This window comes from Gadus macrocephalus, chromosome 10 (assembly GCF_031168955.1).
Source record: "Gadus macrocephalus chromosome 10, ASM3116895v1".
In the NCBI taxonomy this organism is placed as follows: domain Eukaryota; kingdom Metazoa; phylum Chordata; class Actinopteri; order Gadiformes; family Gadidae; genus Gadus; species Gadus macrocephalus.
The window spans coordinates 12,641,513-12,667,530 of NC_082391.1; the positions used below are offsets into that span (position 1 = coordinate 12,641,513).

Sequence of the window (26,018 nt, forward strand, 5' to 3'; positions counted from 1 at the left end):
GTATTCATTTTACTCTGAAATAACTTGAATGGAACTTTAGATGTCTGGGGATAAGCAGCAGTCAGGTAGCTATTCAAAGCTATAATTACCTGCCTATTTTGTTTATTTAGGTAAAGCATTATGAAAAAAAATGCAAGCGCAATAAAGTATACAACAAAATTTGCCGCACGCGCACTGTCCTATTCCCTCTTGGGCTAAGCCCCGGATGTTTCAGAAACCTAGAAACGCCCCTGCTTTACACCATCGGCTATCTCTCTGTCTGCATCTGCTTTGCTACGTTTAACTGTGTCTTTGATCTCCTTAATCTTTAGTTTTCTCTCCTGGATCATCTGCTGAACTTCAGCCTCTATCTTCCCCAAACGGGCCGTCTTCACTTTATACTCCTCCTTTAGAGGTACAACAGGATGGGAATTGTGGTCTGCCTCTGCGCAGAACTGACACACACACTCCTGTTCAGTCTGGCAGAAGAGCTCCAGAAGTCGGTCATGTTTCTTACACATCCTGTCTTCCAGGCGGTCCATAGGCTCGACCAGCCGATGTTTCTTCAGGCCTGCGACTCTCTGATGTGGCTCCAGGTGGGTTTGGCAGTAAGAGATAAGACACACTAGGCAGGACTTCACAGCCTTCAGCTGGGTCCCAGTACAGACGTCACAGGGAACTTCTGCTGGTTGAACACAAGGCTGCTCTTTGACTCGTACGGATGTTCCAAACTGAGCTGCAAGCTCTGATAAGAAGGTATTGACCTGTAGATCAGGTCGTATGTCAAAACGCTTGTTGGAAACAGGACATTTGTACTGGACTTGTTCATCCCAGAACTTTGTAATACAGGTTCTGCAGAAGTTGTGTCCACATGCCGTGGTAACTGGACTGTTGAACACATCCAGACAGATGGAACATGAAAAGTTCTCTTCAGACCAGGAAGTGTTAGCAGAGGCCATTCCTAGACACAGACAACAAGGTTTATGCATTGAGCAATTATCTATTTCTAGTTCCATAACGGGAAGAGAGGTTTTAACTTATCTCAAAGTTCTTCTGTTTTACTCACCTTGTTGTGATGACTGTCCGTCAGACTATTTGTTCCAAAATGCGTTCTATTTTACTCCTGAAAGAGAGAACTACTTACACGTCAACTGGCTTCGGCATCTATGAACCTTAAGTTTTGTTTCCTGTACCAGACGTCCTCTCCTCTCCTCCCCTAACACCTGTCTCCTCCCCTAACTCCTGGCTCCGCCCCCAAGGACACAGTTTACTGACTGTTCAACTTCCACACCGTGGGCGCATTTATGCACTGTGTAGGCTACTTCAATGCGTTGATTTCTCGTCGATGCACAATTAAAATCTGGTCGGCCATTAATTTGTGATTTGTGACTTACTGTGACTTAGAGCTGTACAATTACCTACATTTGACTTGATTTTGCCTGAGGCTGGAATTTTCTCCACAGTCTTTTTAAAAACAACCCTCTCCTTGTGTACCCAGGTTATGCTATAATGGTTGTTATTTAATATTGAGTTAATACTGGTATTGAAATCAGGCTTATCTCCCAGACTATAACCTCATAAAACCGCCGAGTCATGTGACTCGGGGGTAGGGCAGGACGAACATGACCGACGAGTTCACCCTCAGTCAGAGACAAGTCAACAAACACTTGTTTTTTTGCCACCTTGCTGCAGTTAATTCCACTGAATTAAATATAGATTTACTAGAAAATTAAAAAATAATAAGATGGAAGACCTGTATTTTTTATATCTGTACGGCGGGGATCGCGAGAAGCAGCGACATGTGGGGACGCCTATCTTCGATCTCTGCAAGTGATCGGATAACTTTATCACAAATGAATTGATAATTATTAAAATGCACTGTTTTGTTCCTTCGCATTAAATAAGGAACAAATATTCCTTCACTTGTTATATATTGAAAGTCCTTCATAACCGAATGGTTAAATTGAAATGCATGATATTAATGGTAACGAAGTCATAATAATAAGAGACAAATAAATAAAAATCCAAATTCCGCCTTATTCTGGTTCAATATGTCCCCAGGTGTCTTTGTGATGAAAAAAAGTTTTAAATGTGGCATTTGTTAATGATTTGTTGAGGCTGTGGACCGACGGCCCGCCCTCATATGTAAAACCCTCCTTGTGTTTGAAATTTGTATGCAAACAGCCAAGAGCGGGGAGGGGTTAGACCAGTGGCAGACTCAGACTGTTTGAAGGGCAGGGGCGAAAAAAATTAAAGGGCACATTCTGCCCAACACGGGCCCCCACCAGCGTGCAAAAGCTATGATGCATCATGTATGATGAAATAGTCCTCGTCCTTGATTAAGATAAGCATTACATTATAAGGAGATCTAGATAAAAGTAATTAATGATGTGGTACTGACAATTACAATTATAACCACACCTCTATGATAAAACCACACAGGAAACTATAAAACATTTACAATATTTATTCAACAAACACAGAAATACACAGAGGGAACTATAAACATGTGTTTCACAAACCAACCCAGTCGCCAAGAAAAAACGTTGACGGTGTACTTTTCCATGAACACTGGATACGTACTATTACAACGTAAAAACAGCGTGTTATACCTACAGTATCCACGCGTGCCGCTCTGGAGGCGGGTTTCGGGGTTTGGGTTTCACGGGTTTCGCGCCAGATTTTGGACACGATTGTTGAGGGGGGGGGGGGGGGGGGAGGTACACTGTTGGTGACGGGGGGGGGGGACACGTTTGTTGAGGGGGAGGGGACACGTTTGTTGAGGGGGGGGGGGACACGTTTGTAGGGGGGGGAACACGTTGTTTGAGGGGGGGGGCACGTTTCTTGAGGGGGGGACACGCTCGACAACGAGAGTTGGTTTTTATTGAACGCTCGACAACGAGAGTTGGTTTTTATTGAACGAGACTTCAACACGGAACAGCTGCACGAAACGATGGTCACGTCACTCTCGGTGACGGTGTCGACAACAATGAACACACGAACAATGTTAATAGAACAACACACAACCACATAACATCCCGAACCCATCAACCCCACTTAATCCTAACAACAAAACAAGTTAACAAAAGCCCCATTTGTCAACTGACAACCCCAATTCCCAGAATCCCCCGCGGCTCCGGAACACGACGTAGCTTATATTAATCTTCATTATCTGAATGGGAAATGCAATATTTTAGGACAGATACACCATTAAACGCGTTTCTAATGACATTTCTAGCGAGAAATTTACATTTTCCTTACATAATCTTCAGTCAGTGAATGTGTATGATCTTTATTAATCTTTATTATCTGAATGGGAAATGCAATATTTTAGGACCGATTCACCGTTAAACGTGTTTCTAATAACATTTCTAGCGAGAAATATACTTTTTACTTGCATAATCTTCAGTCAGTGATTGTGTCTGATCTTTAGTTTTATTAGGATTTGATCGGCTCGCTCGCATGTTTCAACGTCAGGTTGTTAGGCTGCTTTCGCTAAACTAGCAGCTCACGTGCTTCCTGCGTTTGTGTTATTAAACTGTTACTTTATGTAACTTTTAATGATATCATCTTGTTAGAAACACGTATATCTGAGAGGCAACCCAGTCGCCAAAAGCATACGTTGACAGTGTACGTTTCGTGAACACTGGATTACGTCGCATTTCAACATAAAATAGCGTGTTATACACACACACACACACACACGCACACACACACACACACACACACACGCACACGCACGCACAGACACACACAGACACACACAGACACACACACACACACACACACACACACACGCACACGGTGCATTTCGCTGCTAAAACAACAACAAAAAAATATTCCCTCAAATATTATTACTAAAGAACCGTTTTCCAAAGAACGAAATGTAAACCAATGCATTCTGAATGGGAGTGTTTCTCCGATTTTTCCATGCTACACAGAACGAAATGTAAACCCATGCAAATAAAGACTTCATGGTCATAATAATTTAAATATCATTAATCTCCTGAGTGTGTTGGGTGGTATTCTATTAATTTCAACGGGGCTGGTGCTGTCTCCTTTTGACCCCAGACTTCTGGGGGAATAGCTGAATCAATTCATTAGTCAATCAGAAGCATGTAAATATCTTCCCGGTGGCGTAGGAGAACGAACAAGGTGTCCTTCAACATCTACGCTTCCAGGCGATTGCAACGGTGCCACACCTGAGCATATTCGAACATGTTTAATGGTAGTAATTAGCTGTCGAAATTGGAGGCCTTAATCAATAATGAGCAGCTATTGATTTGCTTCCCGATAAAAGATTGTTATTTAGCATCTACACGTTGAGCTGAGTCCAATGACACCAAGCATGACACTCTAGCTAATGGTAACATGTATTTTACATGGTACACCTAGGTCTAGGACATGATCTCGGTGTAGCAAGAGGGCGAGCTTGATCTCATTGGACTCAGCTTAACGTGTAGATGCTAATTAACATGTAATTTGTCAAAAATCTCCATCGGGAAGCAAATCTATAGCTGGTCATTATTGATAAAGGCCTCCAAAATCGACAGCTAATTACTACCCCGAAACATATTCAAATATGATCATGTGTGGCACTGTTGCAATCGTCTCGAAACGTAGATGTCAAAGGACACCTTGTTTGCCCTATTGCACGACCGGGAAGATATTTTCATACTTCTAATGGATTGATTCATATTTTAAGGTTCTCGGAGTGAGACTTTAAGCGGCTGCAGCAGAAGTGTTGAGACGAAAGATGATATCAAGACATTAATAGAATATTCCCATTCACATTATGATTCTTCGTCATAACATCCGACCAAACATCCTTTACATTCACCGAGCGAAGATTATGAAAGTCCAGGCCCCCCCTTCCTGCACTCGGGGTCCGACCGGGCCAAGTTTCGGTGCGGGGGTCCCAGTGGGTCCCAGGCCCTAGAATATGGTATTCAAATTTCAGGGCGGTAGGACCTTCCTATCTCAAAAACTGTTTTTCCACCACATTCTGAACCATTAGGTCTCGCAGGCAACACTTCTGAAGGGGCTTTGTCCAAATGACAGTCCATTTGGGAAAACTTTTTTTCTCTATGGGCTAGAACTACAAATCTTGGATATGTCGTTCTCGGGGAATGTGTGTAAACATTTTAGCATCCCTAGCTATCTCGAAAAGGCCGGAAAAGGGGCGTGACCTCCAACAGTACAGTCAATGTACATAAGACAGAGGTTAGTTTCTAGGCCCCATTTTTTGCGGGATGGAGGTGTACATTTGTGGCTTAATGTGTGTAGACACAGCTGGCCTGTGGCCACGTCTTTGAAGTCTGGGGTCAAAAGGTCAAAAGGAGCCGGCACCACGCCGCTTATGAGATAACAAAAAGTGAATCTGTATTTCTCTCATAACATTTTGTCATTATTGAAGAGAGGCCTGATTCTCAGATATGCATGTTGGACTGTTAGGGTATAGGTCTGGGAAGAACTTCAGGCCAAAATCTTGCAAGCGAGCCGCTGGGTGCAGGCAGGTGCAACGAGATGGAGCACTTGCTGAGTCATTTCCTGTAGGGCTGGAGCCACAGGTTGAAGCGTATGCGTCCTTTGAAACCCCCTTTGATATATAAGAGACCCCAAGGTACAGTTTACTTAAATGTTCTCGCCTCAGTCACCTATTGCATCACTTCCTTTAGGGCTTCGGCCTCCTAATTGATCATTGTAGTATAATTGAATGCCCTCTTTCATATTATATGATACTTCCACCACTGGGACGTGGCAACAACTCTCCAAATCCATATGGGGAGGGGGGGGGGGTGCTTTTGGACAGTAGGGGTGTACACTAGACATAAATAGGAAGCAAACTCGGAGGAATGACCTCTCACAAATATTTATTGAATAAATTGTTTCAAATAACCCTGCCTCGTTAAATCAATGAACTTGGTGTTTTGCTTTCAAAAATAGGTTATAGAAGAAGTCTAAACTGCAGAAAATAAAAACATCCAAGCTGCCTTTTAAGGATACCTCGGAATATCTGTCTATTTTTTAACCGTCGGACCCCAGTTTACGACAAAAACAACACAATTTACGGCAGCTCCTTTGCCGCGTGGTTTTTAGAGCCATGTAAGCATGCATGTAAGGATTAGAGGGGGCGGTCGATAGCAACCACCATAGCAACCATGCATGACATGTGTGCGTTAGGGATGGGCAAAATGATTCTTTTCCGGGAACTAGTTCTTTCAGTTCAGTTCACTATAACGATTTGTTTATTTGATTCGGTCGTTTTGATTCGTTCCTGACGTCAGATTACATCTTAAAAAAAATAAAAAATAAAAAAACATATTTTTTTCAGAACTTGCATGGTCATAAATAAAAAATACGAACTGCAGTTTAATTTCTTTGTTTGTTCTTAAATTGACGTAGAATGGAGCAAAGACTCCTGGGATTGGGAAATGCGTTTATCCAATAAACAGATGGAGGTCAAGTCTATTGTCGAATGGTATGACCCAAGATACGTCAGACAGAGAAAGCGCGCATATTCGACGGTACCGCCTTGTCATTGGTTTACCCAGGTGCCATTCCAACACCATTGCTACCTCTCATTGGCTGAATCTTTGAGCACGTTGTAGACTCAATCAATATAAGTCGCGGGGAGACGGAGCTCTGTTCGTTTGTATATTTTATTTTCGTGACCATATGTTTGGTTTATGTTAAAAAAAAAGAATCAAAGAACCAGTTCTTCTTGTTTTGGGGAACCAGTTCTTGTCGTTCACGTTCGGGATTCGTTCGTTGTAACGAATCAGTCGCGACCGACACATCCCTAGTGTGTGTGCGTGTGTGTGTGTATAACACGCTATTTTATGTTGAAATGCGACGTAATCCAGTGTTCACGAAACGTACACTGTCAACGTATGCTTTTGGCGACTGGGTTGCCTCTCAGATATACGTGTTTCTAACAAGATGATATCATTAAAAGTTACATAAAGTAACAGTTTAATAACACAAACGCAGGAAGCACGTGAGCTGCTAGTTTAGCGAAAGCAGCCTAACAACCTGACGTTGAAACATGCGAGCGAGCCGATCAAATCCTAATAACTATAAAACTAAAGATCAAACACAATCACTGACTGAAGATTATGCAAGTAAAAAGTATATTTCTCGCTAGAAATGTTATTAGAAACACGTTTAACGGTGAATCGGTCCTAAAATATTGCATTTCCCATTCAGATAATAAAGATTAATAAAGATCATACACATTCACTGACTGAAGATTATGTAAGGAAAATGTAAATTTCTCGCTAGAAATGTCATTAGAAACGCGTTTAATGGTGTATCTGTCCTAAAATATTGCATTTCCCATTCAGATAATAAAGATTAATATAAGCTACGCCGTGTTCCGGAGCCGCGGGGGATTCTGGGAATTGGGGTTGTCAGTTGACAAATGGGGCTTTTGTTAACTTGTTTTGTTGTTAGGATTAAGTGGGGTTGATGGGTTCGGGATGTTATGTGGTTGTGTGTTGTTCTATTAACATTGTTCGTGTGTTCATTGTTGTCGACACCGTCACCGAGAGTGACGTGACCATCGTTTCGTGCAGCTGTTCCGTGTTGAAGTCTCGTTCAATAAAAACCAACTCTCGTTGTCGAGCGTTCAATAAAAACCAACTCTCGTTGTCGAGCATGTCCCCCCCCTCAAGAAACGTGCCCCCCCCCCCTCAAACAACGTGTTCCCCCCCCTACAAACGTGTCCCCCCCCCCCCCTCAACAAACGTGTCCCCTCCCCCTCAACAAACGTGTCCCCCCCCCCCGTCACCAACAGTGTACCTCCCCCCCCCCCCCCCCCCTCAACAATCGTGTCCACAATCTGGCGCGAAACCCGTGAAACCCAAACCCCGAAACCCGCCTCCAGAGCGGCACGCGTGGATACTGTAGGTATACCACGCTGTTTTTACGTTGTAATAGTACGTATCCAGTGTTCATGGAAACGTACACCGTCAACGCTTTTTCTTGGCGACTGGGTTGCACAAACAGACGTGATAATGACAATGAAAGCTTTGATTTGGGAGCTTATTTGTCAGGGGACGGAGATGGTGGGTGGTGGAGTCATAGGAGAATTCTTCTTTTGGCCGTGTGTTTGTAGATGTCAATGACCTTGTTATAGTCAATTGGAATGTCCCTTTCGATGGAAAGCAGCAGAAGATCCGAGAGCCTACTTTCCCCACATCGGTTTCTGAGCTGGGTTTTTATTAGCTTCAGTTTAGAGAATGATCGCTCTACTGAAGCAGTTGTCACCGGGATTGTTGCATATGTTTTTAGTAGCAAAGTTAGACCAGGGAAAACTGATTGCACATCATTGTCTTTCAGGCACTTTAACACAGCTTTCATGTTGCTGGGGGGAAGAGCATATGATGAGTGGAACACCTTGAGCTCGGTGACAACATTTTCTTCCTCCGCATCATAAAATCTGCATACATCTTTTACAGATCGAGCAACTCTGTCATTTGTCATGCCTTTCCAGTGACTTGGGATGGTAAGGCAGTGAAGGCCTGAAAGAATTAACCCAGTTGGTGTCTCATCCTTCCCCTTGAACCTCCGGAGAGTGTATCAAGGAAGGTAAAGAAAACCTTTCCTCGGTAGTGCTCCTCCAGGTCTTGGGCTTGGTAGTCCTCCGTCGCAGATTTGGTGCTGTATTTGTACTTTTGGGTACCTTTCTTCGTCTGGCTTGTCTAGGAATTTCATCTGGAACCTCAATTCCTGCTGCCTCTGAGTTCCCTTTTGCTTTTGAAAAAAGGACCTTGAACTCCTCATCCTTCCTCATTGCTTTTACTCTCTGTGCAACTCCCTCCACAATGGTGTATGATGTTGTCAAGTCAAGGTCTTTCTTCTGCAGTGAAGCAGATGCGATGGCAGTCTCATTGAAAATGGGTGTGGTAATCTCCATGCATAGAATGAACTCAAAATCGATGCTACGCAGGAGCATCCTGGCATCACCTGCTGCAGCGTCTGGTGGATCACTGTCAGCCATGTTCTGAAGCAGCTTAACGACGGCAGAAAGAACCTTCTTCAGGGACCTCAGAGCGTCTTCTCTGCATGCCCACCTTGTGTCGGACAGCCTCTTCAATTCACAGACCCTTTGGTCAGGGTACATGGACTGTTGCATTTTAACAAGCGCAGCATGGCGTTTTGTAGATCCGGCAAAAAATGTGTATAGACTTTCCCCTAAGTTGAAAAACCTAACAAAATGCTGGTTTGATTTGGCACTCTCAACCAAGACCAGGTTCAGACAGTGGGCATGGCAGTACACGTATAAAGCTTTGTCATTATGGCTCTGAATTCGCGACTGCAGACCCTTGTAGCTTCCACTCATATTTGCAGCTCCATCGTAGCCTTGGCCCCTGACATCTTCCAATTTCAGTCCATTCTCTTCAAGGAGAGTCATTACAACATTCTCCAATTCCTTTCCTGTTGTTCCTGTCACATCGCAAACTTGTAAGAATCTCTCCTTGATTTCCATCTGATGGACAAAGCGAACAACGAAGGACACTTGTTCGACATGGGAAACATCAGTGGTCTCATCCAAGAGAATGGAGAATAACTTTGACTCATCTATTTCTTTGAGAATTACTCTTCTGACATAGGTGGCAAGGGCCTTGATAATGTCATTCTGTGTCTTATAGGACAACAGCGACATCTGTGGTTTATTCGGTTGAGACTGGATAAGGTTTATGTCATCAAGGTGCCTTTTGAGGGTGGAATCATATTTTGCAAGTAGCTGAACAAGTTCAAGGAAATTTCTACTTTCATCATGACCCCTGAAAGCCCCATCTTGCCGTGCAAGATACAGTGTGATGTCTACCAGCCTTGTCATTAATTCCCTGTTTCGTTGTCGCTCCTGTTCTTTTTTGGCATTTTCTTCTATGTCTGCCCTCCTGAAAGCTTCTTCCAGTGGTCTTTGTCTGAAGTTGCTCCACCTTACCATGCTTACCATATGTGCTTCTGTTTGTTTATGTTCCTTTATTTTTTCTGTTCCTTTTTTCCAATTGTTAACTCATACTTTTCCTCTTTCAAGAAAAGGCGGCAACTAAAACAAAATTATCTTGATACCACTCCCTGTGGAATGAACGGCCATCTGTCTTTGGGTAATTTACAGCTGGTTGACAAGGTCCAATATAGCAACAGAACTCAACAAATCTCCCAGAGTGGGGGTCTATGCTGTGCTTTTGAACATGAGCTGGATCAGGTGGAAATTGTAAGGACGACAGAAGAGCAGTATTCATGTTATTTGATGCTGTGTTCACTGTCATCATTTTCATACTCGCTTGGCTTAACTTCTTCATCATTTTCGTCGTCATCATCTCTCTCCCTGGTATCATCTTCATCATTTCCCTCTCTAATATCTTCATCTTCGTGATCCTCTATCTGCCTTGCATCTCCTGGCTCTCTGATATCTCTGTTTTTACTGTCTGTGCTGTCACCATCATCATCATCTTCTTAATTTCTCTCCCTAGCGTCACCTGCATCCTCTCTGTCCTTAATATCTTCATCTTCATCATCATCATAATCATCATCTTCATCATGTCTCTTATATCTTCATCTTCATTATCATCTATCGGCCTTGCATCTCCTGCCTCTCTGATATCTCTGTCTTCATTGTCGGTGCTTTCTTTATCTAAGGTGGAGCAAATAACAATATTCGTATTATAATAGTTGAATATAATTGAACTATATGTACTGTATATTATAATTGTATAACAAAAGAGTCAGCCTGCACTACCACTAGCCCTCTTGCCTTGATTGGAATTGACCCCCCTTAGTGTCATGCAAAAACTCAATGGTTAGTCAATTTAAATGTTTAAGTCAAATGTTTTTTGTGCAAAATTAGCGTTCTTGACAATGATACAGATAAGCTTAAATATGCAACAGACTCTCAGTTATAATCCAACATATGGCTCTGTGTGACAAGCCTTTACATGCATTGTCTTCTTAAAGTTGTGAGACCCCTTCACTTCAGACTCGATTGAAACATTTATTAAATTCATGTTTTAAAAGGTCTCTGATTTGCATATAAATGAATTGGTGCTGAATTGGTAGTGTCATTCTAATATGTATTGTGTAATTGATCCTTTGCTAATCTGAGAAATATAAATTCCAAAATTATTCAATTTAGTATAAATGCCTGTTTTTTTAATCCAGATTAATTGTGACTTTATTCAACCATAGGGAGAGCATCACAACACAATTTTAGGAAAAGTCAAAGAGTGGGGGGCTTAATATTTTCAAAAAGTATAGTTATGGACAAATTAAAACCCGCCACGGGCGGTTCTAGTGTTGAATTGAGTCCATACAAAAACGGAATGCACTATAGCTAGCAATGAGATGACTTGCATACCTTTCTCCTTATCTGCTTCCTGGCTGTTGCAGCTCTGGATCCATCCTTTCAAAGAAGAGCTACCTCTTGCAGCATTTTTCAACTCCTTCTTTATGTCTTTCAGCTTTCTTTCTCTCCTTGGCATTCTGTAATAATAGGGGTAGCCCAATGCTAACCCAACTCTTAATTTAGCTAGTTCCTTTGCTAGGAATCCAGGCAATGTATACAGCTATCCTATAAAAGCACTTGCAGTGTACATTAGTATTTAGTGATGAATCATTGGTGTAGATCAATCTTTACAACTTTAAAGAAAACTTGCTGTATCACCTGCCTCACACACTGTAAGATGCCGGAGAGTAACAACTCTGTCTGTATTGTATTCAGCATAGATATTAAGCCCCCTCTGTGACCTGAACATTCTAAATGGGGTATGGCTAAAACTGAAACGGTAAATGAAGGGAATAGATCGTTTTTAACAATGGAAATTAGTATTTTACTGTACTTTATTGTGTCATTGTTGGCAACCATTTGCGTTGTCGTTTACTAACGTAACATAATCTAGCCAAAAGGGTGCATTGGAAAAACGGGGACAGTGCATATGAGATTACTTTATCGTGTTTCAAACTTGGCATATTGTGCTTTTCGAGACACACACACACACACACACACACACACACACACACACACACACACACACACACACACACACACACACACACACACACACACACACACACACACACACACACACACACACTCGCTTTCAAAGTTTGCACCCTGATCACTGTGAATCCTCTCAGGGAATCCATAGACACAGAAATACTTCTCCCAGAGAACTTTTGCTACTTGTTTGGCTGATTGATCCCTGCAGGCAAAGGCCTGAGCCAGTCTGGTAAAATGATCGGTCATTACTAAAACATCCACAGATTTGTTGTGCGAATCTTCAGCTGACCAGAAATCAATGCAAACAAGTTGCAGTGGGCGGGAAGTGACAATACTTTCGAGAGGAGCTCTTCCTGCAGGCTCGGCCATCTTACTCACTATACAACGCTGACAGTGACGAACGTACTCCCTCACATCCCTGTCCATGTGCAGCCAAAATAATCTCTGTCTGGCGATGCTCAGGGTCCTTGACTGACCCTGATGACCCACACTGTCATGGACTCCTTTCAAGACTTTAGTCTTCAGGCAATCAGGGACAACAAACTGATGGCGTCTTGTCGTTGAAATCTGATCATGTGACACTCTGTATAAGACATCATCACTCAGAACAAACTTTCCCCAGTGTTTCAGCAACCTCAGAACTTGACCCTCCTCCTGTGCCCTTTCACGTCTGGATGGTCTCCGAGACCTCTCCACATAAAAATGTATACGAGACAAGGTCTTATCCTTAGACTGAGCATCTCTTAAATCTTCAACCGAGAAGACAGGCAGGCTGGACAAACTGTCAGGAATGAGCTGGGGTAGATGACCCACAAGGGCCGTCGCACGAGTCCTAGCACCAGAGGCCCATTCAGTGTGTGACTGGATAACAGCAGCGACTTCCTGCGTGGACAATGACTGAGCTGATGTGTGAAGGGACTGGGCATTTGTGGCTAAAAGACATGTTAGCTTCTCCGCCATTACAGACTGGTTGGTGGATTCTCTGAAGGTCTGTTGAACGGCTGTGTCAGACACAACAGCGGCTTCTCTGGCGAGTTCATGAAGTGGTTCACTGACCAGTCTGTGACCGACACTTTTGCAAAAAGGGACACGGCTGAGAGCGTCAGCAACAATGTTTCGTGGGCCTGGCACATATTTGATGTCAAAATTGTAACTGGCTAATTTTGACACCCATCGCTGCTCACAACAGTCAAGTTTAGGCTTAGTCATAATATGTGTCAGTGGATTATTGTCAGTCCACACAGTAAAGTCGTGGCCCTTCAACCAGTGGCTAAACTTGTCGCATACTGACCACTTCAGTGCAAGAAACTCTAATCGATGGGCCGGATAGTTCTTTTGTGACCAAGTTAAGGACTTGCTAGCAAATGCAATTGGTCTAGCCACTGAGTCACCCTCACGCACCTGTGATAAAACGGCCCCAAGGCCATCCAATGAGGCATCTGTAGACAGCAAAAATGGTTGACTAAAATCTGGATGAGCCAAAACAACAGAATTGATGAGGGTCTGTTTGAGTTCAGCAAATGCCCGGTCATGGTCTGCAGTCCAGTCGGTTGATTTTAGTCTGCGGCTCACTACAGCACACTTAGACTTTCGGCCTTTCTTCTGTTTCTGACCAGCCAACAGTGAGAACAGGGGTTTCGCAAGTGCTGAGTACCCCGGAATGAAGTGCTGATAAAAGTTTAGCATACCGAGAAAGGATCGTGTACGTTTCTCAGATGGTGTCACTCCATCAGCTTCCATCAAGTCATTCACAGTCATACTGCTTATGCTCTCAACTTTGCCCGGGTCAGTCGAAACGCCATGCTCGTCAACAATGTGGCCAAGGAATTTGACAGACTTCCTCAGAAAGTAGCATTTCTTAGGCGCCAGTTTCAAGTTGTGGGCACGGAGTCTGTTGAACACCATTTCAAGACGTTCAAGAGCAACTCTTTCATCAGGAGCAAACACCAAGATATCATCTAAATAGCACAGCAGACTTCATGAAACTCCCTGGACTGTTACAGAGCCCCTGTGGCAGCCTGTTGTATTCGTAAAGCCCCATAGGTGTAGTGAATGCTGAATACTTCCTGTCATCCTCATGTAAGGGCATGTTATAAAAACCTGAAGTCAAGTCCATTGTGCTGAACAGCGAATTTCCACCAAGTGCTGCCAAGCAATCGGCCTGATGTGGCAGAGGGTGAGCGTCCTTCAAAGTCCTCTTGTTCAGCCACCTGAAGTCAGTACACACACGCAAATCACCATTCTTTTTCCAGATAAGGACTAACGGTGAGGCATACTCACTTGTCGACTTTCGAATGATCTCTTTTTCTTCCATTTCACTTAAGACTTTACGTAGTTTTTGGTACTGGCTCGGTGGCACACGTCTGAAAGGAAGTCTGAATGGCTTTTGGTCAATCAAGTGGATTCTGTGAACAAACTCTTCTGCTTTGCCGCAGTCAAGGTGGTTGCATGAGAAGACATCCTGGTAGCGAACAATAAGGTCGGACAACTTGTCTTTACAGTCAGATGACGCATCACACAAGCCGACGTCAAGCTCACTCAGGCCAATGGACTCTAGCACACCAGCACATCCCACATCAGGACAGACAGGGCAAGCAGGCACGGTGGAAGTGCTCTGATGACAACTGACCAAGTCTAAATCTTCCAATGCGACACAAGGCACCAGGTCAGCAAGCTTAGCGTTACGTCTCAAAAACAAAGGCTTGTCAGAGACATTCATCACTTTCAAGGGTACCCACCCATCTGCCCATAAAGGTGTGACTATTCTGGCGACCATGAGCCCCTTGGGTGCAGACCGTGCTGATGTAGGCTCTGTCATCACTGCACTACCAGGAGACACGCGTGTGGTTTTTGGCAGCTTTCCCCATAGGAGGTATTCACAGCCGGGTTGAAGGAAAGTGGCTGAGTTGCAACGCACTGTGCCTATCTTCTCGGGCATTTCACCATCTCCCCATCTATGCAAGCCAGCAAGCATTGAAAGAAATCGTTCAGTTTCAGTGTCTGTAGATGACGGCGCAGTATGTGTTTGATCACATTGGTTCCAATAATTAAGTCATCATGTTGTCCTTCAACCACGATCGTGGGCACAATCATTTTGCAGTCATTAACTTCCATGTTAATGTTGAAGGCCGACTTCGGGTGCACTCGTCGACCTGCAACACCAATGAGAGTCACATCTGTGGAAAACCTCTCTGCTTCACACACTGCCCCAGCAGAGAGCAGGTTACGCATAGCAGTATCACTGACTGTACATGCCATCGAGCCACAATCCAGCATACCGCCGATAGTCACTTTGCCCCCAACCTTCACTGGTACATAAAATAAGCTGTCACTGCCACCCACATTTTGAGTGTTTTGATACACAGTGTTTGTCATTTTAAATTGAGAGAAATCGTCAAAATTCAAAGCCGAACCGAAATTATCGGTGTCTAGCGAGTGGGAGGATTCCGTATGACCTGTATTACCTCCCTCTGGACACAGGTCAGCTAGTTTCCCGAAGCTGGGCTGAGTTCGGGCGGGGCAATGTTTGGGCAATCCTGCCTTGAGTGACCAGGGGCCAGACACTTGAAACAGAGATGGTCAGATCTGCAGTGAGACAAGGTAGAGTGATTAGCATCTCCACAAACTACATGGTGGCGAGCTGAAAAAGCTGGAGCGTTTCTGTCGACGCTCAGGATTGGGCGGTTCCACCCTGGCCAAGACTCTCTCAAGCATGCTCATCATGCGGCCCAGGACTCCATCATCTTGCCGCTGAGCACTCAGCGGTGGCAAGACATGTTGCGGGCGCTGAACGTGCTGTGGCGGCAGAATGCGCTGCGGACGCTGGACGTGTTGCTGGACACAAGCAGAATCCGGGCAGGAGTTGTGAGTCTGCATCAAAGACGTGGCATGAGAAAAAGTCGACTGGGGGTCCATACCACGCGAATCCGAGTGCGCAAAGGCGTTTGAACCATTGTCTAGCACAGCTGCAGGGTGACTTTTCAGCTGTGGGAAACTCTGAGACGTTGCAGACACACCCCATTCCCTTTGATATTCATCTACCCTGAGCTGGATGTCTCTAGAAGTCCACTCACTGACGGGCTTGCATTTAAAAATGGAGGAAAGCTGCGGATCAGGACAGTGTTTTGCAAACATCTGTGCCACCTCCCCACAAATGTTCTCCATTTTCCTACCCTGACGGTGCAGTCCCTCATCAGCTGTGTCTGCGGCTTTGTTTAGTCTGATCCAATAGTCGACTGGATTCTCTTTTGGCTTGGGCAATGTGGTGTAAAAGTCTTGCAATGGAAGTGACGATGAAGACTGACTGAAGTAACGCATTAGAATGTCATATATGAGATCTGGGTCCTTCTTCACATCAAGTGTGTCATCACTCCTCAGCGCTATTTGGACCACGTCTCTTGCCTTTCCCAAAAGCCTTCCCTGTATCTGATCTGCCTGTTCAGCTGTTGTGTAAGACTGCTTCCTAAGGTGAGCTTTTGTCATGGCAATCCATTCCTGAACAGAGTACTTGTCAGGACCATCGCCCCTAAAAGTCACAGGTTCACGTTCAGTCTTGGCATGAACTACTACTGGCGTTGTGTTCTGTTGTGTAGGGCCTTGAGTCGGAACAGTCACTGGTCTGTCAGTCAAAGGTGTGTCATGTGCATTAGTACAATTAGCAAGTCCCGAAGAAAAAAATCTAGCCGCAATAGAGTTACCTATTTGCTCTCCCAGTTGGCCTACCATATCAGTCAGGTGTTGTATGGCAACGTTGTCATCCACTGGAGTAGAAGTACGCACATCCTCCCTCAAAAACTGTTCACTAGGAGACCAGCCCGGGCTAAAACTGTGCCCTCTGCCCCTAACAATTTTCTGAAGACCACCCACACTCCCACTTCCATATCCACTAGACAATGCGCCACCCTCCCCACCTTTAACATGAAGACCCCTTCCCCTACTCATGGAGAAGCCTTTAAACTCATTGGCCCGACCACTATTTCCCTCAGCCATGCTACCTCAAGTGATACAATATCAGAAATTGAAATAATTAGAAAAAAAAATGAAATTACTAATGCAGAATATCACTGTCACACTAGGCCTACCTAAAAAAAAAGTATTGCCACTACACTGCGATCCAAACGACTAAGGACATATATTAGAAATGCAGTGTTAAAGTACCCCCTAGTGGTCATACGGAATCACCAAACAATTCACGATGCACGTTCCAGGAACACAGCGCAGTGCAGCACCCTCGGCGATCTGCTTGCGGAGCTGATCCAGAAGATCCAGGAGAAGTCACGGCACCAGTGTAACGACCCTCATTTCCAGGCATCCATGAATAAAGATTCAGAGACCGGGATTCCTCCGTAACATTTAATCCGCCAACAGGGTTTCCCTAGTTCTAAGGAACTACGGGTAGCGCTAACGCCCAAAAAGCGTGAAAATAAAAGACATGCAGTCACGCAGCCTCATATTAACATATTGAATGCGGTACAACATATTAACATGTAAAATAACAATGGCATGTTAATATTATAATTTTGTGAGAATTCAAATTTCCAACTTTCTTTTTTAACTCGTTACACACACACACACCCTACTACTCTCACTTCAAACTATTGAAATGTACATGAGCTGCTATCAGCATAACCATTCGATTATATACGGTACTTTATTATTCATAATAACAAATATTCCGTTGTTGTTGACATGCTGGGATGTCTCCAGAGGTCTGTCATGGTCCACCAAGCCAACAGTGAGTTGAGGAAGAGCCGGCGGGAGGGACTGAAGACTGGGCCAACGTCAGGGGGCAGGACACTAGAGACCTGCTGGGATCCAAGGGGCTGGAAGGACCTTCCAGGTGTGCTGCTAGGATAACCAACAGAGAGCTCTGGAGGAACATCAGCTCAGCTTGGAGGATTTAGACTGAAGAAACGGGAGAATCATCGGCTGAACACACGAGAACATTCAGTTCGACTGAGATGTTTATTACCAATATGCTTCAATATCAACTATAACTGAAACATAGTCATCTGAAAGTACTTTTAAACAGAATGATTAAAATAGTAGTGACAAACATTACAGATCATTATGCAGTTGTGCACGTACCATTGATTCTCTTTGCGCCTTTATTTCTAAAAGGCGACTGACGACACACTGCGTGACTTATGGTGCGTTCGAGTATTCTCTGCGAGCCGACTCGGATCTCGGATCGGACGCCACGCCCACACTAAAATCGTTTTTATTATGTTTTGAGCGTAGGTCGTCGGAGAAAAACATGGACGCCACCCGGAAAGCTATTGTTGCGGTAGCATTGGCCGACTACTACTACTATTTTCATTTATATTATTTCAGGACTACGAAATAATATAAATGAAACGGTGCGTTTTCACCGTACGAAAACGCAGCCATTTGAACTTCTAAAATTTTCACTTAATTTCATGTTTCAATGTATCATCGGCATATGTAAGTTATTACAGCAATACGAGTGATTGAAATTGCGATTTAAACCACCAAAGCGGTCCAAACACAATGAAAACAGTTCACTGAATGTCACACTGGGCGCATCCATCTTCAATTCTATCTCGGAAGCCTCGCTCGGTCACCGCTGAGTTCAAACGAGATGGCGAGATCGACTTCCGAGGAAAAGGGGCGTGTTTGTGCGTGTCGCTAGGCAACGTCCTCGGAGCTCCGAGACGGATGGATATTAAAACGCACCATTATTCCGACCATCAGGGAGAAGGTGAAACACATATCAAACGTGTGATGGGGAATTCATTCCCATGATGCTGGCTGCTCAGAGGTATCGCGGTCCACGTACGGCTCTCGTGCCAACAGCGTCAGGGTCTCTCCCTCTCCTCGCGAAGTCCAGGCAGTCAGTGGGCATGGCTTATGGGGAGGAGTAGGCCTACTCCGCATGAGCGGGAGCGTCAGCGTCACCATAGAGATTCACTACAGCTGAACTCACCCAGTGGGAGCAGGGTTCACGCTAGACTTTTTCTTGGGCGGACAAATATCCGACACTATTCCAGAATATCGGACATTTGTAATATCTTCCGGACGTTATTCACTAATAATTAAATAAACACCAAAAGTCCACATTTAAATGACGAACGATACAAACTAAGTTGCTTCAATAAATGCCATTTATTAAATTAGCCGAAGTAAAAAAACATAACAGCCATTTTCGGCAAAAATGGTAAACGGGTAAAAAATAATTAATTCGATAATTGGAATTCTTGCAGGCTACTTTCGGCGCAACTTCATGGCATGGAAGTGCTCCGCTGCCCGCGAAAAGTTGAAGTCTTTCAACCCCGGCCCAAGGCTCGATATGCGCATCAGCCTCGTCACCTTTTCCTCAGCTAGGCGGTTTCTGATAGATGTTTTAATCCTGTTTTGGAGAGAAAAGCCTCTTTCCGCAGGAACACTAGACACGGGGATTGTAATGGCGATTTTGGCCAGCTTTGCCCAGTCGGGAAATATTTGTGCGTTAACACCTAACGCGACGGGGCGACAAGATCCCATATAAAGTGAACGTAGAGACGCGTATCGGGCGAATTTTTCACGAGAGAAAACCGGCGACAAGTTTTGATTTGTCGCGCCAAACTTTCGCCGTGCACAGGCGAGCGCGTTCAAGAGGATTTGTGCCGCGACAAATTCGCTCGAGTTGAAATATTTCAACTTTGACGCGTGATGACAGCCAATCAGCGTTCAATAGCGTTGGCACTGAGTGACATGTGTATGCATGTGCGGGTGCACTGTGCGCGTTCATCAATGCACGTTCGTGTTTGCCTCCCTGGTGAGCTCGGCCAGGAACCTCTACTGGTTTTCATATGCTACTGATTAATTCATAAATCAATGCGAACTTCTTTCTTTTCTTTTTTCTCGGACATGTGGGCCGGTTACATTTTATTATACCGGCCATGCGTGCGTGCAATCGGCCAATGTCCGGCTATAGCCGGCTAACTGTACGTCCACACCAGGAGCGACCAAAGCTCACAAAGTTTCGCTGCAAATTTTTCTGTTAGCTTTGGTCGCTCAAGTCGCTCATGACGTACAATTCAATTATGCAGACGCATTTAAAGGAGCCGTATGTGTTTAGTAGGCCCTACAGACAGCCATATCAAATAGTGAACTCTCCCATACACCTTGGCCATATTGCCGAGACGGTTTTGCTTGTTCGATAAAGTGCTTCGACAACAAGTAGGACAGTGATTCCCCCCAATATAAAAAAAAATCCTAAAATGTAGGCTAATTACAACCGAGAACAAAAAACCCTGCGTGCTGTAGTAGTTGAAATATGTTTCACTGATCTGGATCTGCAAATCATGATCTGCACTCATTCGTCGCATTCAAAACAAATAGACATTAGCGCACATGGCTAATTTGCATACGTGCACAGGACTGGTTGGCTCCGCAAGGCAAATAATGGAACATATCTATCTATCTGGTCTTTCTGTCTATCTATCTATCAACGCGTGTCTAGTTTTAATGTGATGTATTTTGTGTATGTCCAGTCAGACTTGTTCTGTGTGGTCTTGTAGGCTACTGTCCTGTGTGGGCCGAACCACCTAAATGGATTCCCGACGATTTGTGTCGTTTGGTATTAATAAAGACTTGACTAGGCTATCTATCTAGACTATTTAATTAACAATTATTCACCTCAGGCTCCGTGAATAGTGGGGAATAGAGGGATAAAAGACAAGAGATATATCCCTTGTCATTTATCCCTCGTCTTGTCGATTAGTTTGTTTATGTGACGATTTCAAAAACTTTTTTGGTTTTGTTTAAAGCATGCTACACGCGATTGGTTGGTTAGATTGGTGGCATGTAGAGCAAATTAAAATGAGAACTTAAATACGAACGTTCTAGATGTAGCCTATAAATACTCCCGCTTATCATCACTTGATATCCAAACCACTATGGCGTTTCGATCTCTGAACTGAAAAAGGGTGGGTTCGTACAACACCGGGTGCCCAGTTACAGCCGCGATTAATAATTCAGCCGACATTTTGTTCAGTGAGTGAATAAAGGTAGGTAGGAACCAAAGTGCCTGCCGATGTTCCCTGGGATCCACGCAAGCGAAGAGCGTCTACATTCCGATTGGCTGTCAGTGTTTGGCCGCTGAAGCGAATAATAGTCATTTGCATAAAGTTAAAAAGTTTTCAACTACTTTTTGACGCTCTGGTCGCTCAACTTTGGCCGCTGGTAGCGTTGGTCGCTTTGGTCGCTTTGGTCGCTCTTGCCCATAGAAAGTGAATGACTTCCGGCGATTTGGTCGCTCAATTCGCTTCTGGTGTGGACGGACAGTAACGTGAACGCTGAGTGGGAGTTCATCTCTATTTTAGGTTCACACATCTAAATTTGTTGACCTTTGCCATGTGAATACACGTAGTGTGTAATGTACGAAAAGAATGAACACAATCCTAGATGAGCTAGAGAGGAGAGCAGAGATAAGGGAGAGGAGGAGAAGAGAGGGGAAGAGGAGAAGAGAGAGGAGAGAGAGGAGGAGGTAGAGGAGGAGAGGGTGGAGAGGAGAGCTGATAAGACAAAGTCAATACAATACTCACACACATGGGGAGAATCTTTACACGTAGTCACTGTGACATTTGATTAAGTGGGTAATACATGAAGGGTTGTTGTATGGTGGAGATTAACTACTTTACTAACTTTTGCAAATCTTTTGCAAATCTTCAGTGATTTAAAAAGGTCCATCAATTCCATTACGGGAAGAGAGGTTTTAGCTTCTCTTGTGCTGATTTACTCACCTTGATGTGGTTTCTGTCTGTCAGACAATTTGTTCCAAAAATGTGTTTTATTTTCTGGCCTGAAAGAGGCAACTGTTACCAGGTCGGTTGCTTTGGTTTCTGTGTAAGTTTGTTTCCTAAACAAGACGTCCTCTCCTCCCCTCCCTTACACCTGGCACCTCGCCAAACCCCTTGCTCCGCCTCCATGGACAAACTCAGACGTTGGTGCATCCATGCACTGTGTAGAAGGCTACTTCAATGCTTTGACGTTTTCCCTTCTTTGCCCCATTCAAATATGTTCAACCTTTAAAAGACTGGACACAGAGAGCCTGGGGTTGTGATTTAGTGGTGAGAGGCGGTGTGGCCATCGGGAAGATCGGGAGTTTTCCCGGTGGGCGCGAGAGATCCCTGTGAGGGCCTCTTCCCTGCCCCCCCCCTTCCCCATCAGGATTCTTTGCCCAACCACCACCCACAGCCTCCCACAGGTGTAAACAAGGATACCATATAGGGAAAAACAATTAGATTAAGCAGGTGGAACGCTGCTGCCTGGTGGTCGTTGATTGAGAAATAGTGATTTCGGACTTTGACCCAAACCCGCCCGCGAACGCAATATTTTATAAATATCAAACCCAAACCCGCCCGACCCACGGGTAACCCGCGGGTGTCAGCAGGTCACGGGTGGACCCGCGCATCACTACTTGCCCAACAACCCCCCGCAGCCTCCTTTTCTTTCCTAAAAGCTATTTCCAGCAGACAGCTTCAAAAACATGTTTTCTGGAACACAAATTCTATGTTTACTTGTTATAATATGCCATAATATGTCTCCTTTAAACAAAACATCGACTGTGGTGTTGTGCCACTAGGTGGCAGCAAATCACTACTTTACACAGTGGTCATTCTCCCATTCGGCCACTGGGTGGAGGTTCTCCAGCTGTCATTGTCCTTCTCGGGCCCGGCCACTGGGTGGAGGTTCTCCAGCTGTCATTCTCCTACTCGACCACTAGGTGGAGGTTCCCTAGCTGTCATCCTCCTACTCGACCACTGGGTGGAGGTTCTCCAGATGTCATTCTCCTACTCGACCACTGGGTGGAGGTACTCCAGCTGTCATTCTCCCACTCGGCCGCTGGATGGAGGTTCTCCAGCCGTCGTTCTCCCACTCGGCCACCGGGGGGCGGTAGATCCCCATTCCTCCGCCGCGCATTGTCCTCGGGTTCCAGTGTTTTCGGAGCCTCTCCCCTCAGTCAGTCCCCCGGTGGCCGTGTGTCTGAAGCCCGTCTACCCCCGATCAGAATGAGTTTTCCTCCCGGGAGTTCGTCGGGCTGTGGTCGGTGATGGTGGATCTAGTCGCTCAGGGTTAGTTGGTCGGGGTTAGATAGTACTTTGTGTTCTGGGACTAGAGATTCCGTGGGATTTCTTCCGTCGACAGGATGGCTTTCCGCGGTGGATTAAACCCGGCGGTAGACCCGTAACCTGATCCAGACCGGTCCTCCCGGCCCTCGGCCCCCCGTGGACCCGAGCTAAGAGGAGAGCTTCCCTGGGTGGAAGCAGACGGACGCCGGGAAGAGCAGCTGGAGCCCGGCGGGGCCTGCTGAGCCTCGACCCTCTCCTACCGCCCCGCCGGGGGAGGACCGGGGGACCCGGGGCTCCTCGGCTTGGTACCGCCAGGAGAACACCGCTACACACGGACGGGAGAGGGCCGGGACCGGAGAGGACTGGGACCCGCTCCGAAGGACCACGATGGCGTCCTACGTGGATAACAGTTTCCGGCAGGCGGTGATGATGAACCCGGCGGAGAGAACGCAACAGGTCGGTGGTGTCCTGTTAACCCGGGTGGGGGGTCTTGTCTTTGCTACGTTAGGGTAGATGTGTTGCTGTAGAGTTTGTGTTCGTACCGTAACCATCAGCCTACTGGTCCCGTAACCATCAGCCTACTGGTCCAGTAACTATCAGCCTACTGGTCCAGTAACTATCAGCCGACTGGTCCCGTGAGCATCAGCCTACTGGTCCCGTAACCATCAGCCTACTGGTCCCGTAACCATCAGCCTACTGGTCCCGTAACCATCAGCCTACTGGTCCCTTAACCATCAGCCTACTGGTCCCGTAACCATCAGCCTACTGGTCCGTAACCATCAGCCTACTGGTCCCTTAACCATCAGCCTACTGGTCCCTTAACCATCAGCCTACTGGTCCCTTAACCATCAGCCTACTGGTCCCTTAACCATCAGCCTACTGGTCCCTTAACCATCAGCCTACTGGTCCCGTAACCATCAGCCTACTGGTGTCGGGGTTACTGGGACCAGACCACAGGCCCGAACCCAAAGAGTCCTGAGAACAACTATAAAACACCTCCATGACTCTGTGTGTGTGTGTGTGTGTGTGTGTGTGTGTGTGTGCGTGCGCAAGAGTCATGTTCCCCTGAAACCAAAGAGCACCAGGTCCTATGGCGCATTTCCACCGGCCGGTGTGAGTCGGTTCAGGACGCAAAGGTGCGGAACGGCCGTATTGAGCCGTACTCTTCTCGCAGTACTCCTCCTTTGGGGTACAGAGACGTCTGAAAGGGTGCCAACAAGTTCGAGCTACACACGCCGTCCGTTGATTGGTCCACAGAATAGTCACCTCCGTGCGACGGGGATGATACACTAACGCAGTACCCGCAAGGTATTTCTGTACAACGGCGAAAGCATCGTTTATTGAAGATAAGTTTGACGTCCTTCTTGGACGTCCTACATTGTTGCTCTTTGTTCATTGTGTCGCGTTCTTCTTTTTCCTTGGATTTATTAGCAGGCTACACTGTGGGGGCTCACGATGCTTACGTAGCTGCTGCGGCTATCGCCATCCGGCTTAAACCCGCCCTACCATAAGGGAACTGTCGGCGGTGGAAACGCGAGCCGTAACTGGGCCAAACCGCACCCTCACTACTGGGCTGAGGCGTGCTGGGCCGAAGCGCACCCCCGCCGGTGGAAGTGCGGCAATAGTCCCTAGCCCTGTGGGGTCCTTCCGCGAGGTAATAGGTAGAGGACAGGACAGGAGGCCTTGCGCACAGTCTAGAGCAGGGGTCTCAAACTCAATTTACCTGGGGGCCGCTGGAGGTAGATTCTGGGTGAGGCTGGGCCGCATCAAGTTTTCCACAAAAAAGTACAAATATCCAGTCTTCTTTACTATTAACAGTTCTGTAACATGAATGCTTTTTTGCACCGCAACTTTCTCTGTGCATATAAGACACGTTGGGATGCCCCTGTGCTCTACAAAAAAGTATTCCGTCTCCCACTTTTCCTGAAATAGTCTGTGCTCGTCACTAACCTTTCTCTTCACGGCAGGTTTTGAGAAAGACATGACTGGGGCTGGAGAACAGGATATATTTTCCTTCCACTTTGTGGCACTCCGGAATCACGTTTCAACCAAGCGACTAATGTTGCTTATTCGCGTTAGCAAACTTGACAACAAGCCCCTCCGGAAGGGGTCACAACTCTTTCACAGCAAAGGCTTTATTTAAAAAAAATATATATATATTTTTTATAAAGCTTGCTGCGCCCCACAACCTTGCGAAGACGGGGTGAAATGTGCATAAGCATTTTTCACCGCAAACGGTGTGTGTGTGTGTGTGTGTGTGTGTGTGTGTGTGTGTGTGTGTGTGTGTGTGTGTGTGTGTGTGTGTGTGTGTGTGTGTGTGTGTGTGTGTGTGTGTGTGTGTGTGTGTGTGTGTGTGTGTGTGTCAAGCCCGACCCGGCCCGTGCACGTTCTGTACAAGCCCGGCCCGACACATTAACTGTAATTATGAGCCCGAGCCCGATTTCAACCCAAATTTATTTTTAATACATGTGTAACTTATGATATATAAATTTCGATTAATATGTGTCGGCCTCAACTTGATACAAAACACTCTTTCACACGTCGATATTTCCTCTCCCACTGGACACACAGGAACACAGGAAAACACACACACACCTACCGACGTATCCAGGCCCATGCAGTTATAAAATGCAATCAAACATGTCAGAACATAGACATTTTCTATAAATAGCCTACCAACGTTTGCAGTGATGCACATTTCATGCTCAGGGATATGAAGCTCCACAACTTCAGGAACTCGGTTGCTAAGCGGTTAGTTTCAGATGCTTCAGTAAGATCGAAATACATCAGAGGAGTCACACAGGAGAGAACCCGGTCAGGTGCATGGTGTTTGGAAAGAGATACACACAGAAAGGGCGTATCTCCAGCGCACACAGACTTGGGAGAAGCCATACCGTTGGCCTAGCACATTTCACCTCCGTCTTATGCAAGGTTTTTGTGCGCAGCAAGCTTTA

At 45.5% G+C, this 26,018-nt stretch overlaps 1 protein-coding gene across 1 annotated transcript; it reads right to left on the reverse strand.

Moving 5' to 3' along the window:
* Window positions 1-218: 218 nt before the first annotated feature.
* LOC132466513 (E3 ubiquitin-protein ligase TRIM47-like) lies at window positions 219-1,321 on the reverse strand. The gene is made up of 2 exons (XM_060063765.1): window positions 1,046-1,321; window positions 219-940 (listed from the first exon to the last, which is right to left on the reverse strand). The coding sequence occupies exon 2, from the start codon at window positions 936-938 to the stop codon at window positions 219-221; it is 720 nt and encodes a 239-aa protein (XP_059919748.1). The 5' UTR covers window positions 939-940; window positions 1,046-1,321.
* Between the last annotated feature and the right edge of the window lie 24,697 nt (window positions 1,322-26,018).

What these genes read in the sequence shown, in the direction of transcription:
- LOC132466513 (XM_060063765.1), bottom strand. Translation starts at nt 938, where the DNA reads ATGGCCTCTGCTAACACTTCCTGGTCTGAAGAGAACTTTTCATGTTCC.